Here is a 15,131-nt window from a genome sequence, read left to right as displayed (position 1 = left end):
GACAGGTTGGAGAAACTTGGTTTGTTCTCACTGGAATGACAGGTTGAGGGGCAATCTGATAGAAATCTACAAGATTAAGGAGCATGCACAGAGTGGGTAATGAGAAGCTCCCCCCCCCACCCCACAGAGTAGAAGAGTCAATTACTAGGGGACATAGGTTTAAGGTGCGAGGGGCCAGGTTTAAAGGAGATGAGGCAAATTTTCAAAAAAAAAGGTGGTGGGTGCCTGGAACACTCTTGGAGGAAGTGGAAGCAGATAAGATAGTGATTTTAAGGGGTGTCTTGACAAACATGACTAGGATGGGAATGAAGGATATGGTCACTGGAAGGGTAGGGGTTTTTAGTTCAGTCAGGTAGCATGGTCAGTGCAGAGTTGAAGGGCCTGTTCTTGTGCTGTAATTTTTGTTCACTGCACTGTTCTGAATAATGCCATCGACCACCTCAAGACTCCATTCACAACCAATAGTAAAAATGTTTTGCAATGCTTTCTGCCTAAAGACTGTGCTCATTTTCAGAAGTAGGAAGACATGCCCAGGAGTAATTGATACTGTGGGTTCTTGATAGAAATGTTTAAGCACTGATGCATAGGAACAGATTTGTAAATGATAAAAATAGCATTAAGTGGTTGCATCATGAAGCCAGTCCACAATGCACATTTGCTTTTCAAATTGTTAACCACATTACAAATTAGAAATACTCATTGTTGTACGGTTAGTAGATAGTCAGACCAGTACATCACCTAATCATGAGTCATAACCAAGTCACAGGACATGGTCCAGATGAGTAATTTCACTATTTAGTCCAATGGGTTTCAAAATACCTCAGCTTCAGGATTTTACTTGCATATTGGTCACACAAGTTTAACTAGCATCCAATACAAGTTGTAGTGGAGAAGGTTATAGAATCATAGAAACCCTACAGTGCAGAGAGAGGCCATTCGGCCCATCGAGTCTGCACCGACCACAATCCCACCCAGGCCCTACCCCCATATCCCTACATATTTACCCACTAATCCTCTAACCTACACATCTCAGGACACTAGGGGGCAATTTTAGCATGGCCAATCAACCTAACCCGCACATCTTTGGACTGTGGGAGGAAACTGGAGCACCTGGAGGAAACCCACACAGACACGAGGAGAATGTGCAAACGCCATACAGACAGTGACCCAAGCTGGGAATCGAACCTAGGTTCCTGGAGCTGTGAAGCAGCAGTGCTAACCACTGCCCCCAAATCAGTTATCTAAAACAATGGGATCTTGATCAACTGGGCCAGTGGGCCAAGGAATGGCAGATGGAGTTTAATTCAGATGCAAGGCGTTACATTTTGTGAAGACAAACCAGGGCATGACTTACTCAGTGGTAGGAGTATTGAACAGAGACCTAAGGGTGCAGGTATATAGTTCCTTGAAAGTGGTGTCATGTGTAGAGTGGTGAAGGTGGCATTTGGCACATGCCTTCAAAGTCAGACAGAATATAGGAGTTGGGACATTACAAGTGTACAAGACATTGATGAGGCCACATGGAATGCTGTGTACAATTCTGGTCACCCTGCTATAGGAAGGGATGTTAAAGAGTGCAAAAAACATTTACAAGTATGTTACCAGGAAGTTTTAAATTATGAAAAGCTGGGACTTTTTTCCCCCTCTAGTGTAGGTGAATGAGTGAACTCAGGTTTATAAAATCATGAGGGGTATAGATAAGGTGAATAGCCAAGGTCTTTTCTCTAGGGTAGGGGAGTGCAAAGCCAAAGGGCATAGGTGATAGTTTAAAAGGGACCCCAGGTGCAGTATTTCCCCCCCACACCCTCCAAGGGGAGGTGGTGTATGGAATGAGCTGCCAGAGACGGTGGTTGAGGTGGTTTCAATTACATTTGGACAGGCACATGGATAGGGAAGGTTGAAGGATTTGGGCCAAGCACAGGCAAATGAGACTAGTTCAGTTTAGGAGACTTGGCTGGTATGGATCAGTTGCAAAGGACCAGTTTGTCCTTTTAACATGTTGGCAACATAGCCCTGTCTCCTAAACCTCAGCATGGATCATCTTGGGAGGCAGAATAAAGCAGTCTGTTATGGAGACAAATATCTACTTCAGTCTTCATTGCCTGTTGCAAACCACCTCATCCATGGGATGTGAGCTTTGCTGGCCGAGCCAGCACTTGTTGCCCATCCCCAATTGCCCTTGAATGGAGTGGCTTGCTAGACTAAGTCAACTGCATGCAGAACTGGAATCATATGTAGGCCAGACCAGGTTGAGGATAGGTGAACCAGATGGGTTTCAACAATGGTCATTATTGAACTTGGACTTCAAATTTCACAATCTGCCATGGTGAGATTCAAACCAGAGATCCCCACAGCATGACCAAGTCTCTAGATAATACTACTACTACATCTCTTAATGCCAAGTTTATCAAGGCTACTGATATACAAATGCCAACTGCAAAACTGCAAACAAAATAAAAAGCAGCCAGTACATCTCCTAGGACATCAAAACCACATTAAAGCCACATTCAATTAGCCATTCTCTTGCTACAATTCATATTCTGACCACCAATTCCCATCCACCCTGGTAACAGACAAGTCACATTCAGGAATGTCAGCTGAATTAGAAGAATTTTCTTGGACACTGCAGTCATGCTCCCTTCCCCGCTGGGATCCAACAATGACATTTGCTGAATTCCTATCCAACAGGTTCCAATTCTGCTCCAGAGTTTTTAGTTGGCTGGAAAGAAAAAAATACCTTCTGCTCCAGAAAGACAAGCTTGGTGACATTTGGATAGCTGGCATCTTGATAACCTGCAACTTGCATCAGGTTCCAGAAAGATCCAGGTTAAAACCAAGAAACCCAGCTGATCAGAACTCAGTAGCATTACTTGCTAACGTTATTCTGCTTACAAATAAACACATTTGAGGCAATGAATTACTGAGCATACAACAGTGTCATGAGAATTATGTGTAAACTTTATTAATCCCTCTGGTGACGACATGAGGGCAGCAGGAGGGGGAAAAAGTCAAATGCACATCCATTTTTATTTGCTAACCAATAAGTTTGCGCAACTGTACAAAGTAAATATTCACAATACCTTTGATGCTGAAGCTTTAACAGCACAATTTCCCTTTAATGCACTGTCACCACTATAACCAGCATTCCATACTGGACTGAATCCAATTCTCACTCATTATCACATGGCCCCCAACTAACTGCAGTCCAATAAAAGACCATTTGCCAGGTGTGCTCGGCTAAATATTCAAAAAAACTTCAAGCAGTGCTGACTGACTTTGGGTTACATTCTATTAAACCTAATATTCATGATTAGCAACAAGGCTCCTCATCATAAATTTTACATTAGGCACAAAAATGTTCTATTAAACAGTGGCACACCAGTTTTCTTTTTGGCTTGGAGGCCTAAACTGATGCAGAACCGAGTGCTCCATCCATAGAAGCTAGAACCCTTCTACACAGGAGGCCAAATGGGAATTTAGTGCTGAACCAAGAAACACAGTCTGCATTTGCCTTCTAACTGCACTTTTAGCATTAAATATTTGGCAACGCATGCAAATACTGACAAAGTTAATTCCAAGCATAAACTCCAGGGGGAAATATTTGAATGCTGCCTTCAGTACCGTTATTCCTCATCTCAACACATCACCCAAGGTACGCATGGGCCAGTGTGGGAAGAAACAGTTCACATTGCACTAAGCTACCAGCTTTGTAAACAACATTGGCAGCTGCTACTGGGAATATTACTAGATTCAGTAAACTAATTAATACTTTCAATCTCATTCTTAATCAGTGCCTCAAAACAGTTTGAATTTCCTAAATACAATTTAAAAAAGCTACATTTTTAAAGTTGAAATGTAATAGTGGGTAATAAATAACAGTAACAGAAGTCCTTTATAAATCTTCATGCTGCAGGAGTGCTCAGCCATAATCCTGTGCTCTTATGAGTGTCATACACTTTCATGAAGATTTGAGTAGCAATGGTGAAACTGACAACGTGTTGATATTCTACATGTTGAAGCCATAAGCAGGCTGAGCATAGCCAGCTGGGTAACCGTAAGCATAACCAGGCTGTGGGGGCACTGGGGTGGAGCCTGCTGTCAACATCAACTGCTGACCTAGAAAAATCAGAAAGCAACAAGTTATTACAATTCATGTGGCATCATCAACCCTGCCAGGGGTTTACACAGGGAAAACAAATTCAAGCCTGAAATTAATAGCCATCGAGACTTCAATATATAGAAAAATCCCCAAGCAAATCTGCTTTATAAAATGAAGTTGCACTGTGCTGAGTTACCAAATTGGTAACACTGATCAACAACCTCAACATTTCACTCCCATCACATTGAGTTTATACAGGAAGAAACGCCCAGAAGTCTGAAAACTGCTTAATTTACGAATCTGAGTCAAGGAAGTCCCTCCACAGAGTAGATCAATGACAAAGCCCATTTCATATTTGGCACAGAACATCTGTCCTACTTTTGTTTGACTAAAACATCACAACTTTTGGGAAATTAGCTCGGGGGGGGGTACAGGAGTAAAAGGCAATCTGAAGGAGAAACATATCAAAGTTGCACAGGTTTCAGTTATGAGCAAGTTATTACTTTTGTAAAGATGGAAATTCAGTACTTTAGTGAGAGATATTGCAAACACAGGAATGCAGGCAGACATTTCTGACAATTAGCCTCTGCAGCATTGTTCAGAATAGACTGCAACTAAATAGGATCACAACGAATGGAGGAAAATTAAAGCCAGCACAGATTTGGGCAGTATGGTGGCAAAATGGTTAACAGTTCTCCGTGCCAGGGATCTGGATTTGATCCCAGCCTTCCTGTGGGGGTTTCCTCCCAGTCCAAAGACATGTAGGTCAAGCAGATTGGTGGGATAACTACATGGGGTTAAGGGGATAGGGTCAGTGCAGACATTGATGGGCCAAATGGCCTCCTGTACTGTAGGATTCTAGATACCAGTTACATCCAACAAGTTTGACAAATTAAACTTTCAAAGATGTGCAGCTATGCAGCTGAATACAATGGATGCAGTGTATGAATTTGCAGGCATCTGGCTAGGCAGAGGATGACTGCACCGATTTAAGTAGAGGACACAAAAGAAAAAGATAGTGGGCAGGTAGTTATTTGCAGGGCATCAAATCTGTACCTAGACATATGGCAACAGGTTATTTGCTGGTGACAATAGTGATTTGTAGAGAACCAAGAGCAGCAGAGGTGGGCAGCAAGTAGACAAGATACAAATTTAAGAAACGAGACATTAAATTGAGGAAAGGATGAGGCATAAGAGCTGGAGCTTTCAATGCTATTAAAATATGTTGAAAGCACCTGTACAGAAAACCACAAAAAAGGTACCTGCAGTCAAACTTCAGCTCCACTTGCTGCAGGTGACATTTAGACATACCCAGAGATCACTGGAGTATTAAATCCAGAGTTCCACCATGGACTAAATCAGACACTTAGACATCCCATGTGCTGATTTCTAGTATTGTTTAACTTCATCTATAGGCTGTTGCTTTGATGTTTAGCATGCAGCTAATCCTGTATAGTAGTTCATTGATCTGGTGAAGGTATGCTTAGTGCTGTTCCAAGCACCTATATTAATCCAGGCTTGGTCACCAAGAGTTAGCTACAGATTATGATCAGGTTTGTACAGTGCTAAGAGGGCCCAGCATGGATTCCACAGACAGGACCACTCCAGTAACTGCAGTGATACTAGCAGGACACTGGCAAGTTCCAGATGTAGAATACACCCTGTACCACTCAGTTCTCTTTGTTTACTGAATGGTGTCCAGTGGCATGCCACATGGAGGGGGTAGTAAAGAGGATAAAAGCAAATTACTGCTGATGCTGGAATCTGAAACCAAAGAAAATGCTGGAAGATCTGAACAGGTCTGGCAGCATCCGAGAGAAAAGAGCTGACATGGAGTCCAGATGACCCTTTGTCAAAGGTAGTTGAGAGAAAGCAGGCATACTTGCCTCATTTGATTTGAAGCTGTAAGACATCAAGGGCCAAAATCATTGACAAGCCAAAAGGGCCAAGCCCACCTGATAACCCATTGCTTTTCCCTCCGTCTGCCTGACCTGTCAGGCACTTTTAGTATCTGCCCACACTTTGCTTGTACTATACCAAGTTTTGTTCTGACATTTACAACTATGCAAACAAGGGAGTCAGTCAATCAGATACAAAGATGGGACTGGAGTTGCATGTAGGTTTATAAAATTTGGTAAAACTCAAGACAGTCACAATTTTCTTGCTCATGGTGATATTCAACATGCATGCAAATATACACCACTCAAGCAAACCTACCGAATACTAGTGGAGCTGGTTCTGTCACTTGATCTTCATCTTTTCTTAAGCTATCTGAAGCATCAAGTTTATCTACCTATGGTTTAAGAGAAGAAAAATTAACAGACTCCACTTCATCTGAGTTAAGGCAACATCATAAACCATTTACTGTAAACAAAGTTACAAGCCTCCAATATGTTACAAAAGAAACATCCAAAGAAAGGTTATGATACTTACCTCTATTTGCATCAAGAGCCACAAAAGGCATTCTATGATTGAAGGAGAACTTTGTCTAGTGAGAAAGTTGCCTGGTTTATCTACACAATACATTTAGGTTCAATGCTTTTAACATGGAAAGACTACAGGTGACAATTATTAAATGCTTGAAAAGGTTATGCAGATAATGGTAATGCAAGAAATTCTAAAATGTTAAGATTGCAAAAGGCTAGATTTTGCAGAATCAGATATTTTCCTAGGCAGTGGTTAGCACTGCTGTCTCAGCATCAGGGACCCAGGTTGGATTTCTGGCTTGGGTCACTGGGAGGAAGTTTGCATGTTCTCCCCATGTCTGGCATGGATTTCCTCCAGGTGCTCCGATTTCCTCCCAGTCTGAAAGACGTGCTGGTCAGGTGACAGGATGGTTCTACACACAAATGGCAGACTGCATTATCTCACTAAGGGCATTGGGTCTAGCAAGCATGGATTTAACTAGGCTCATTAGTATCAAACCTACTCTACCACATTCTTTTGAGGGGGAAAATAAAATCAGGAACTGAAGCTGCTTCTGACATTCATAGAAGGCCATTCAGCTCAGTATGCACAACTCTCCAAAAGGGCATCTTACCTAGCCGCCCCCCCAGCCCAACCCATTTACCATGGCTAATCTACCCGACATCTTTGCACTGTGGAAGGAAACCCACACAGACACAAGGTCTGTCCAGACCACTGCACAATGCCAGAAATGAACCCAGATCTCTAGTGCTGCGAGGCAGTGCGAACTTCACTGTTCCACCACAAGTGTAGCCTCTAATGCTGCTCTAGCAATGGACTGAAACACGAGACTTGGTTCCAAAATGGTGTTCTTGGAACAGTATCCCAAGGAGGAACAGATTTGCAGTTCGCAACTTGAAAAACCCAAATGTTTTCCATAAACATGGCTGGAGGGAGCGTCAAGTATTAGGGATAGCAATCATATCCAAGAATTCCTCTGATCAAGTGGGGTGCATTCCTGCACAACTGCCAGTAATGAAGCCAATTACTATACACTTTGCTGATTGCGTCAAATTCAATAGCCTTATCAATATTGCTTTGGCTTTTATCAGTTGACTTCAGCTCAAATGTTGCAGCAGGGAAAGAAACTAAGCAGCATAGCTATAAATGTTAAAGGGGAATTGCTTCAGGTCTTTCACCAAAATGCAATGCAGCATTGCAGGGACAGAAGCAGCTGTGTTGGACGGTGGATGGCAAATTCACTATTTAAATCAAAATTAAATCCATTCTCTTTTCACAAAAACCCAAACAGCCTGTGGGCCAAAAAACCCTTAATTTTCAAATGGGAAGATGGAAGCGGTGTTGGATAGAACATTAAAAATAAGTTAGTCAGCTCAACTCATTCCCTTAAAAGCAATATCAAATTCAAAATTCGAAAGAGTGAACATCTTGTTAACAAGTGACAAAAATGCCCAGCAGGGTTTTAATAGCTGGAAGGTTGGTTTATAAAGCCTCTTGGAAGCAGGGAGGTTTAAAAGGCAATGCTTCATCAACATGTTCCAGAGTCTTAGAAGATAGGTCATTAAGCCAAACAAAAATCTTGCAGTTAGATAAGACAGCAAGCAGTTAAAGTTCTAAGGATTAGTCAATATCTACAGAAGAATTAATTGCAAGGCAATTATGATTGGTTAAGGAGCTCCCTCTGCATTGAGCAAAAACCTACAGCTACATTTCAGGGAGTCCAACTATATTAGAGAAAAAGCAGATGGTCACCTTTTCCATTAATTCATCAACCTGCAAGAAAATTCAGAGGTGAAACTTGAAACCTAGAGTAAAAGCACAAATTTAAAGACAGGAAAATCAAAATGATCCATATAGAAAAGATTTTAAACTTTAGTAGGGCTACACCAGCAAATGCTTCAATTTCTCAATGGTTGGAAAGGAAAAAAACTCAAACACCTTCACTCAAGTCTACACGTAGGTAGCAGTTGGCTTGTCTATTGAATGCCACCATGAAAATCATTGTAATCCTCATTTGATTAACTGAAGTACAGTCCATACAATAGACAAACTAATGCAGACTATGCACATACACACCAAGTACACAAATGTCTACTGCAGTTGCTCACAGCAATCCTAGCATATTCATGAAACATTATGCTAATCTGCTGCAGTGTCTATTCTAGCCTACCCACATCTACATTTCAGCCAACCTGAACAGCTAAAGAACATTCATAGACAGATGGAACACAGCAAATGTTAAACTTGTTCTTTTGAACCAGTTGAAAAACTAACATCTAGGACAGGAGGCAATCTTCCTATTTCAATTGCATCAAATCAAAACTATGCAAAGAGTAATGCCTTGAGTTCAGGTATACTGTACCAGTTTGCTAATACACCAATACTGTACCCAGCTTCCAAGCCAATGCTGCTAGATTCAATTGATCAGTCTTGTACATAGGCAGAGATAGCCTCACTCCTCCTGCCCTCCAATCCGCTGTTCTACAAAGCTCCACAAACGTTCACTGATTGACCTTGTAGATCAGATGTTCAATCAATTCACCAATGCAAGTTATTCAGCTGCCTAAGCTTTTCAATGCAGAAATCCCTCCCCACAACAGTTTCTCCTTTAAGGCAATTGAAACCTACCTCTGCTCAAACTTTAGTCACTTGTTCTAATATTTTGTGGTCTGATATCAAACTTGATCAATACTCCAATGAAGTGCCACCAGGAATAATATAGCAAAAATACCAAACCAAAGTGCATAATCAAAGTTACCAATTCTACTTGTGCTCAGTTATGCAAGAACATCTACTCCAACTTATGCAGATGAAAGCCTGATTTCTAGGTCAGTGGTCAAACCATGAATTGTCATCTCAACTTTCCAAAAGCTTCAATATTGTGTTTTGTGCAATCCCTATAATAAGCTGCTTTTAACTAGTGTGATTGAAAGTAGCACAAAGGGTTTTAAAAGTTCACTTACTTTGCTAAGGTATTCCCTCATAACTTGAATAAAGTACGGCATTGCAAAGTCCATGATGTTATGCCTCCATGACAGCTCAAGAACTACATCGGGTCGTAATAAATCATAGCATGTAAATAAGCAGGATGCAAAACATTCTTGCTTGCCCTCTTCCAAGAACCACTGCAGGAGTTTCTCGGAGAGCTCAGTGTCCTTGGACTCTGCTGTATATTGCATTGCATCCTACAAAACAAGGCAGTTACTCAAAAGTTGAATCCTTACACAGGAAGTTCAGAATCAATTTTTCACTCAAATGTCTGGAGAAAGATTGAAAGCATTCAAACAGATGCTTACCTTGTACAAGCAGTCTTTTTTGCAAAGCTCCACACTTTGTTTCCAGCGATTGTTACCTTTGTAGAGATAAGCAGCAATGCGCCTAAATTCAATTAGCTCATGCTTTTCTAATCGCTGAGCAAGGATAATGTTGTCAAAGTTATCATATGCATCAATAGATGTACGCAAGCCCTGTAAAAAAGGTGAAACAAAACAGCATGTAGTCAGGGCAAATTTCGAACAAGTTGCTGACAACCTTATCCAAAGTACAAAAACCCAAAAGATTTGAATTAAAGTTTACTGTTTACACTGCTCCCATGACAATTACTAGGGATCACTTTTGGGGTTGACAGCTCCTTGGGAGGAAGTGCGCTTGTGTCTGACTGCAGTACATGCAGCACACTACTCAAAAGGCACCCAAAAATCCTTAAATCAAAGACCCAATAAAACATAGGATACACAAGGTTAGCATGCTTGAAATGGAACCAATCACTAAAGACAAATCATGCCATTAGAAATAAAACTTCCTATTTAATGGAACACTTACTCCAAGTTAGAAGATAGTATAAATTGGTTTTAAATGGCCACCCTAACAATGGAGGCAGGGATGCCCTGAAGCAGTGACTGAGTCACAGGTAAACATGTAATGATGCTACCTACAATTCCAATAGACTATCTTTCTCCCCCCCGCCCCCCCCCCCCCAATTCTACATGGAATCTTCCCATTAAGATCTGGTGCAAAACCACTAAGCTATGAAAAAAGCAACTTGCTAATTCACCAAGAACTCTGAATTGGGAATTCACTTGAGCAGTTGTCCTGCTCAAAAAAGTCTTTCCTAGAAGTTTCAATACATTGCAGCACTGACCTGATAATCCTCCTCTTCAGTAAGTAGGTTGTTCAGAGCTTCATTCACAGATTTGTTATTGTGATTCTGAACAGAACGCAAGTATGGCTTAATCAGCGGCAACTGGTCCACCTACAGATCAGAGCAAACAGTAATACTAAACACTTTCAAAGTCACAGCAACATTTGTCCACACAAAATCTTGAAACTTAATCTCAATAAGTCAAAGGATTTCGCTGTGTACTTCATAAATCATGACTTACCTTACTGAAAAAACTGACTGCTCTGGTATGGTCTAAACGTGGCGACAACACCAGCAAGAGATCATTGATCAATAGTGGCTTGAAGTCCAAATAAAACTGCAGAGCCTTGTAATACAATTCCACATTGGCAACCTGAGGGGGAAATTGGAGAATTAACCACTTGTTTGGCATGAGAACAGGAATTCTGCCTTGTTACTTCAAAAATCTCCTACTGATACCCAACATGGAGCACTCACTATGGGCAACAGTTTCAGTATTTTGACCCAAGTGATGAAGCAACACCAATCTATGCACAAAAACACAACTACCCAGAAACAGGACTGTGGAATGATATCTCACTTGGGTACAGTAGCATATTGGTCAGCAACAAGTACCTTTGCAATAATGTCTTTGTACTGCCCTTCCTTCCAAGCATCGGTTGGGTGACTCATCATAGTAATTACTGCATTGTCATACTCTTCATATTTATCATACAGGAAGACCAGCTCAGCCCAAAGATGGGCCTGCTCTGCAGCACGAAGGACCTGGAAAGCAAGACAAAGTTAGCAAGTGCCAGTTCAAATGAGGCTAATCTGCATAATCAAATAGATCCCAACTTTTTCCAAAGAGATTGTGTTTTGTATAGAAAATGGTACAAGTATGATGGAGCACAGGAGGCAGCCATTCAACCCATTATGCCTACTTTTGGTAGACCTATCCACCAGCATAGTTATTTAAATATTTATCTAATTTGCTTCTGCCACCCTTTGGGGCAGTAGTGATTATAATTCATTGCATAGAATTCTCAACTTGCCACTGGAAATAAAAATTTACAATTGCACTGAAATAATCCTGGTTTGGTTTTCAGTATCAGATATCTTGAACAAACACCTACAGTTCTGTTTTGTCAGAATATACAAATCTGGTGAAGTTCAAGCCCACTTCACCAGGAAGTTAGCCATTAAGTTTCAATCAAGACAGAACACTGCAATGTGCCAACTTTAAGCCACCTTTGGAATGTTTTGAAGAATGTTTTACTATGCATGGAAAGTCTGAAAGAAACTGAAGTGGAAAGTATAAACTGCAAATACCTTTGGAATATTAACTCTGGACCAGAAGAGTTCCAAATGTTCACGCATCTTTTGAGGCTTAAATTTGGAGTACAGAATTGCCAACTCGGTGAACATTCCCATATGAGCCCGTTCCAAACCTAATGCTGCTTCCAAGAGAGAGATTAGTTCCTCAAAGTATCCCCGATCCTAGTGCAAAATAAAGCAATTTTTAATTCAAGGGTAACAATAGCACATGAACACAATAAACAGGAGCAGACTATTTAGCCCCTCGAGCTGGCTCCACCAGTGGTGACCAAATTGTGGTTTCAACTCAATTTTGACTGCCCCACTAACCTTTCATGGCTCCGGGTATCAATCTAGTAAAATCTGAACTGCCAATGCATTTACACAACCAAAACCACACTGTATTCAAGATTGGTCTCAGCAATGCTCTGTACAACTTATTTTTATTAAATTTGTTAAACAAATTGTTATTTTTGTTAAATGCTTGCTGGGCCTGCAGTGACTCACTAGAATACCTAGATCATTCTGCATCTCAAGAACCTTGCATCCATTCTGTTTAATACCGCTTTTAAAACTTCTTGCCAAACATTCCCCTCACCCCTCCATTTTATCCACCAATTGCCATATTTTGCTGAATCTTTATCCATTTGCAACCCCATGTAGTCTTCAAACACTTTCCTAGCTATTTGTCAACAGTTCTCCTTATAGTCAGTCACTCTTTTGCCTTCTACATTCTAGGAAATGCAGCCTTTGAGTAATCGTTCCTCAATTAAACCTGGAATCCTGATAATTCTGCCAAGTCTACACTACTCAGCCAATTTTTCTTAAGCATCATGCTTGTGGAGCTGATCACGGTACTCCAGTCATCTAACTATGTCATTAGAGTGACTTCAGCCAGTTGAATTCTAGTCAAAGACCAGCATTCCATTAGACCATTTGATTCTATGTACCCATTTGACATTTTAATGATTTATGACCCTGGGTCCCCAAGTGCCCAAGGGCCTCCATGCTTTTCACCATTTGAAATAGTGTTCTATCCTTGACACCAGCAATTAGAATGAGTAATGGAATTCAGGCCATTTCACTAAGTGCAGCAACATTTCTGATAACTAATAAATCAAACTAAGCTTCATTGTTTCATCGGAGTATCCTATAAATGCAAATTTGGGACAATTTTTTTTAAAATACAGGTCATTGATTTGATCTTAAAAACATTGAAGTGTTATGTTTAGAGTAGAATAAGGCTCTCACTGCCATTAGGAAGCTCACCAATAACTTCCTAGTCACTATGGATATCGTCTTTTCCTACAGTCCACTCGTGGATCAATATTCTATTGAACATCTATACATACTCAGATTGGATTAAACATTTCAATGACCATCCATTTTGCTGGGCAAAGCCCAACCTTAATGTTTAATTTTCCCAACTCTTTCCCTCGAGTAGAGAGCCAGCTTTCCAGGGAGGGCAGTCAACTGTTCACATCTGGCTCAAGGCACTGGACTTTATGAACAGTGAATGTGCCACACAAGGGCTGTAATAAGATGCACTGGTTCAGGACCCTGCTAGGTGTATATGGAGATCAGGAGGAGATACTCGCAACTTTACAAAAAACTGGAAGTCAGAATAATGCAAGTGCTTCGGACATCATTCTAGAACCTACTTGCTACTCATGACACCTAGTATCAAAAAGCTATCACAAAACCTTGCATTTAGTTGAAATCTAGGAAAGAGCACTCATATCTATTTCTAAATTGGAATATCTGTTCTAAATTGATCTGTTCAGTCAACAGGAAGCACAGCAAAAGCCTACAACATTTGCTGTCAGATTATGGTTACAAGTCTCCTATAAAGCATTGTGGCAGCCAGCCAGATCCACCCATTTCCCATGCAAATAATTACTGTTATAGTACACATGCCCTGCTAATGTTTCAATAATGTTAATTTCTTTATTAAACCATGGAATCCAAGCCAAATCAGAGGCAAACTGTTTACCTTCTAGCTACTTAGGATTGAGTTACAAAATCTGCACTGCATTGCAGCATGTCCCCAATCTGCTTTAGTATCTACATCACAAATCAATCCTGTATTTCAGTTTTGGTACTGGTTACAAGTGTGGAAACACCAATACAGTGGCTACCAGTAATGCTTGGTAGACCATATACTTGCAGCAGAGGGGAAACTAAACAGCCATTACAGAACTGGCATTACCTGGTAATAACTGATCAACTCCTCCAGCTCATCTGCATGGATGACAATGTGTAGTCCACATATCTGGGCCAGACGGAACTCCTCACCATCAACACAGGCAAAACAAACCTAGAGGTGAAGAGGCAATTCCAAAGATTATTCACATTAAATTAACTTTAAATCTGCACACCAGTTGTCAATTAGATTCACAACAGAGGTTTAGATAAAACTTCAGTGGCTATTTAATAGAAACTTGATAAAAATGTTTTCATACCAGTGTCCATCTTAGATCATTGGTTAGGTAGGTAGTTTATCAGTTTTCATCCATTTGTGGGCTGCAATTCACTGGCCAGGCCAGCATTTAACACCCATTGGCTAATTGTCCAGAGATTCAGAATCTTCTCAAGAACCAATTCCATACACTAGTTAGACCGAAATGCAAAAACCGCTTCAGTGGCAATGAGTAACTAACTTAGATGATGGTTGTATACCACATACCTCTTTCCAAGTCCTGGTGCTGTTAGCTTTGCGGGCACTGTCCACAGCAGCTTGGTACTCTCCTAGATGTACCAGAGTGGAAGCCAAGCGTGCAAAGTTGGAGACATTGTTGTAAAGTAACTTTGCTGCATCATACATGCCATCATCATAGCAGCGATCACCAACCTACATTCAGAAGTTACAATTAGTTCCATACATGTTCTCAGCACAGACTGATGGCCATCTGTGCCATAAGTCAGTTTTCACAAGAGTTAGAAATTTGTCTAACTACACAGTATAGGAGACCACCACTCCACCCATCAAGTGAATCTATCCCACCTTGCTGCAGAGCAAACCAGTCAGTCCCATTCCCCTGCTCCTTCTGTTTGGCTGTGCAAGTTTTTGCTTCAAATGTCCATCCAATCTCTTTCAAATAGTTGTCTACTTCCAGCACCCTAGCAGGCAGCAAGTTCCAAACTAAAAAGGTTAATTTTATAACAAAA

General features: G+C 40.9%; 1 protein-coding gene across 4 annotated transcripts in view; it reads right to left on the bottom strand.

Annotated features, from left to right (window-relative positions):
• Positions 1 to 2,937: 2,937 nt before the first annotated feature.
• Positions 2,938 to 15,131, bottom strand: part of cltcl1 (clathrin, heavy chain-like 1) — a 62,306-nt gene continuing 50,112 nt past the window's right edge. For 2 of the 4 annotated variants that reach the window (XM_078227241.1, XM_078227243.1), the window contains 11 exons: positions 14,650 to 14,814; positions 14,173 to 14,280; positions 11,979 to 12,146; positions 11,283 to 11,432; positions 10,909 to 11,040; positions 10,668 to 10,778; positions 9,823 to 9,993; positions 9,490 to 9,711; positions 8,279 to 8,299; positions 6,317 to 6,392; positions 2,938 to 4,116 (listed from right to left, as the gene is read on the bottom strand). In XM_078227241.1, coding sequence (XP_078083367.1) covers positions 4,007 to 4,116; positions 6,317 to 6,392; positions 8,279 to 8,299; positions 9,490 to 9,711; positions 9,823 to 9,993; positions 10,668 to 10,778; positions 10,909 to 11,040; positions 11,283 to 11,432; positions 11,979 to 12,146; positions 14,173 to 14,280; positions 14,650 to 14,814 — 1,434 coding nt within the window. In that variant the 3' untranslated portion in view covers positions 2,938 to 4,006. Of the gene's footprint in view, positions 4,117 to 6,316; positions 6,393 to 8,278; positions 8,332 to 9,489; positions 9,712 to 9,822; positions 9,994 to 10,667; positions 10,779 to 10,908; positions 11,041 to 11,282; positions 11,433 to 11,978; positions 12,147 to 14,172; positions 14,281 to 14,649; positions 14,815 to 15,131 lie in introns of all 4 variants that reach the window. The other 2 variants (XR_013499393.1, XM_078227242.1) reach the window with 2 other exon arrangements.

Source organism: Mustelus asterias, chromosome 13 (assembly GCF_964213995.1).
Source record: "Mustelus asterias chromosome 13, sMusAst1.hap1.1, whole genome shotgun sequence".
NCBI classification, from domain to species: domain Eukaryota; kingdom Metazoa; phylum Chordata; class Chondrichthyes; order Carcharhiniformes; family Triakidae; genus Mustelus; species Mustelus asterias.
This window is presented reverse-complemented; position numbering and strand designations above follow the sequence as displayed.